Consider the following 4,007-nt stretch of genomic DNA (forward strand, 5'->3'; position numbering starts at 1 on the left):
CAAGGAGGTTGGCCACGTCGACGGGGCACCTGAATAGTGAGCAGTGGGGGTGGAGAGGCCTGCTACTCACTTGGGTGGCTCAAAACAACCCGACGGTGACGACGTACCAGTCGTCACCGTCAGACGACGCGTATTCGCGTCGTCTGACCTTCGTTGCCGCATTCGCCTGGTCGTTGTGGTGGGCGCTCGTGAATCGTGGTGGGCGCTGGTCGCCGTTGGTTGATGGCGGTGCTCTGGTGGTGCCACGTCGTTGTCATCTGGTTGGTGGTGGGCGCTCGTGGATGGTGGTGGTGCCACGTCGGTGGTCGTTACCATTCGTTGGTGGTGTGTCGTGGCCGTTGTTGGGTCGTGTGGTGTTGTCGTCGTTGTCGCCGTTGTCAACGTGGTTGGTGGGAGGGAATGGAGGTGGGGAAGAGGATGGTTGGTGGGTGGAAAGGAAAGAGTGTTGCATTTGTTTGGTAGCGTTGCCTTTGTTTGGTAACAAAAGTAAAATAAACAAACAATTGACCGGATTCCGTTGCATTCCGTTCCTGCCATTCCTGCGGAACATTCCGGTGTCAATTCCGGAATGCCCAAATTCCGCCGGAATGGTAAGGCACCGGAATGATGAAAATAGCAGGCCTCCCTGCTAAATTTCATTCCTCCGGAATCCACCGGAATCCGCAGGAATGACCGGATTCCTGCAGGAATTAGGGGGGCACTGATAAGACCTCGTTTGTTTCTCCGCCCTCACATTCGGAAGGTTTCTCCGACTATATTTTATCCCCAGAACTGGAGGGAAGGTTTTCTACCTTTCCTTTCACATCCCTTCTGCATTCCGTTCCTGCCATTCCTGCGGAACATTCCGGTGTCAATTCCGGAATGCCCAAATTCCGCCGGAATGGTAAGGCACCGGAATGATGAAAATAGCAGGCCTCCCTGCTAAATTTCATTCCTCCGGAATCCACCGGAATCCGCAGGAATGACCGGATTCCTGCAGGAATTAGGGGGGCACTGATAAGACCTCGTTGTTAGAGAGGTCCTCCACCGCAGTTCCGAGTGGATCTAAGATGTACATGTGATCCTCCGCGAGAAAAGAACGACGCCGCAGGGAGGCCTTCAAGTTCCAGACAAGACGCCGGCCAAACCCTGGCATGCATGGTGCTCAACTAAAATTGCGGAGATAACGAAAATTCGACGCACCAAGAAACAGAAACCACAAGTTCCGTCGTCGCCCTCTCCAATACCTATGTTCCAATATTTGTTGAGAGTTTTCGGTGAAACGCACGGGTGGAAGGACCACACATGCTGTGGAGTTTGATCTTGGTGTGATTGAACCGGTGTTGTTTACTTCAAGACCATGAAACAAACAAAGAAACGCCTAGCTCGCACTTGGCTAAGTAATAGCAAACTTGCAGGTCAAAAGTCACGCGCCGCGTCAGTGAGTTAGCACCTTTCAAGTCTGCATTTTTTTGAGTGACTATGAGGTGCAAGGTTTAGACCACGGACACCGCAGGAATTCAACCCAAGTTCATGTGCGTTCCACATTCACCGCTTCGCCCCACTTCAATTCCTGTCCTTTCACTCCTTGTGACATGCAGCTCAGGAGTTTGGCGGAGCGTTGACTGGGGATGGAAGTATTGTAACCATCGGCCGGACATTATTCTTGCAGGCGACAACCTCATACGCTATATGCACTGAGCGAATTCGCGCTTTGCTATGCCTTCCTCAAACCACGAGTTATTTGCCCCCCCTTCAGATCTTTGATGCTATTCCAGGCCTATTGGACAGAGCCTGCACTTTGGATTGTACTTGGAAGCAAGCAACGCAGAAATCCTTCTTAGCGCTGCGGCCGAGAACCAGTTCTATCGATCTCCCTTGACATTGTCTGACTGCTTTTTCCGACATCCTTTATTTGACATAAAACTCAGGATTAAAAAGTTGTGCAACAAGTAAGTCAACACTTCATCTCCACTTTGTTGCAACTGATTCTCTTGTCCTCTTTCCACAAAGGCTTGAGTTTGAATGCGTCGTGGTTGAAAGTTGCTTGTTTTCTGAGGTTTCTGCAAGTCGGGTGTCAATATGTGTGGATGAAGCTTAAGGAAGGACAGTGAATGAAGGGCATGGCACGCACCCTTTGCCTGCCCACGTAATTTCTGGATGATATATCGAGCCAACTCAATGTGCTCCTCCTTTTGCGCTAACAACCCATGTAAGCTCTGAATGCCCTGCGAAGAAAACTACTTATAAGCCCAGCTACTGGAAATTAGGTAACTTGCAAACCTTGAGAAGAGCATCGTTTTCTTTCCGAAGTTGCATGCGCTCTTCTTCGAAAGCATCACACTCCGTTGAGATCAAGACAAAGTCATTGTCGATATCGCAGCTCAGAATGCTGTACATGTAACCGACTAATGCGAGAGGCACAGTGTGAAGGTGAGGAAAACATTGTTTGGGTTGCAAAGCTCTCTTTATACACCACGACGTGACGTCTTTGTTTGATTTAGTGTACCCTTACAAATGACTTCAAATTACAAACAACGAGAACCATTCTGCCATTGTCTGCATTGTTACTGAGCCACTAGGAAAGGGGCAGCTGAAAGGATGACGAGCAAAAATGCCTATTGAGACCTGTCAATTTACTGGGAAAAGTCAGACGTTGATGAGTTGAACTCACCATGGTTTTCCAGGTGATCTTCTCGACAAAAATGTTACACCAATCGGCCATCACTTCAGCGAATAATTTCAACCCTATCGCAAGATTTACGTTTTGCTCTAAACACAGTTTCCAAGCTCGGCAGCGGTCAATCATTGCAGGAATAGATGCCGTTTCACACGCGTTTGACAAATATTCCCACTCGCATCTCGATGCATCCTCTTTCATGACTTGCACACAAATGAATGGACAGGAATAGGGATACGGCAAGAACTCACAGAAGGAATACTCGGCTGCTAGGCTTAACACATCTTCTCGGACAGCAGAAAATAGCTTACTGAGACAGTACGCCGCAAGAAGGAGGGCAACAACGGAGGCAGCAAGATATATGTATCTGAAAATCGGTTGCAAAAGAAGAACAATTATTATTGTTCTCGAATACATACTTTTGAAGGATTTTTGGGGTTGTGTCATCAAAAAATCTGGAGGAGATTGAGGGGGTTGGACGGCCTTCGGCTACAGATGCAGTACTTTACAGTGCCCTACCTATTCCTGCAGGAATCCTGCAGGAATCTAGTCATTCCAGTGGAATTCCTGTGTATTCCTGTGGAATTCCTGTGTATTCCTGTGGAATTCCTGTGTATTCCTGTGTATTCCTGTGGAATTCCTGTGTATTCCTGTGGAATTCCTGTGGAATTCCTGTGGATTCCAGGGGAATTCCACTGGAATGGGACAGGATATGAGAAGAATAAGGTATAAAACCTCTATTTAAATGCAAGTATATGTTAATTTACAGTAATATACACTTCTGCATACTTCTCTTTACTACTATTCAGTTAACTATACATTTACACTAATATACACTTCTGCACACCTCTTTCTCTTCACTACTATTTAGTTGTCCTCATCATCTTGAGCTTCTTCATCTAAACCTAAGTTTTCCTCCTCATCTTCATCTGATTTCTTCATCTCTTGTTTGTGGAGGACATACTTTGTGTGATAGAACAGCATGGTGTGTAAAAACCAGTTGAAATTTCCAGGTGTCATATGTTTGAGAATTGATTGATATCCACCAAGCCATGCATTAAGTTGTTCACAAACCTAGATGTAATACAGTGTTGAGGTGAGATTGAATCTAAATAAAGTAATAAATACCTGTGTATTGAATGCTCGCTTCAAATATGCTCTACCATTCTTATCATATGCCATGACTACAAGGTTTGGAGCAGATCCATCTCCAGGTGAGGGATTACAATATTTTCGGCATAGAAAATCTAACACCCGATGATTGATATAGTGGTAGGCATCCACAATAAATCGAGTAGTTTTTTTCCAANATATCCCAACTTCCCCATTTGCTACTGCAGTGCAAACA

General features: G+C 46.4%; 2 protein-coding genes across 2 annotated transcripts; both read right to left on the minus strand.

Annotated features, from left to right (window-relative positions):
* On the minus strand, positions 1 to 392 carry LACBIDRAFT_298839 (uncharacterized protein). Its single transcript, XM_001890729.1, has one exon. The coding sequence runs from the start codon at positions 313 to 315 to the stop codon at positions 67 to 69; it is 249 nt and encodes an 82-aa protein (XP_001890764.1). The 5' UTR covers positions 316 to 392; the 3' UTR covers positions 1 to 66.
* Positions 393 to 3,526: 3,134 nt separating this feature from the next.
* Positions 3,527 to 3,841, minus strand: LACBIDRAFT_298841 (uncharacterized protein; the record flags this gene model as incomplete). Its single annotated transcript, XM_001890730.1, has 2 exons — positions 3,527 to 3,733; positions 3,788 to 3,841. 2 exons carry the CDS (start codon positions 3,839 to 3,841, stop codon positions 3,527 to 3,529), a joined length of 261 nt encoding a protein of 86 aa, XP_001890765.1.
* Positions 3,842 to 4,007: the final 166 nt, after the last annotated feature.

This window comes from Laccaria bicolor, genomic scaffold (genome assembly GCF_000143565.1).
Source record: "Laccaria bicolor S238N-H82 LACBIscaffold_158 genomic scaffold, whole genome shotgun sequence".
NCBI classification, from domain to species: Eukaryota; Fungi; Basidiomycota; class Agaricomycetes; order Agaricales; family Hydnangiaceae; genus Laccaria; species Laccaria bicolor.

What these genes read in the sequence shown, in the direction of transcription:
- LACBIDRAFT_298839 (XM_001890729.1), bottom strand. Translation starts at nt 315, where the DNA reads ATGGTAACGACCACCGACGTGGCACCACCACCATCCACGAGCGCCCAC.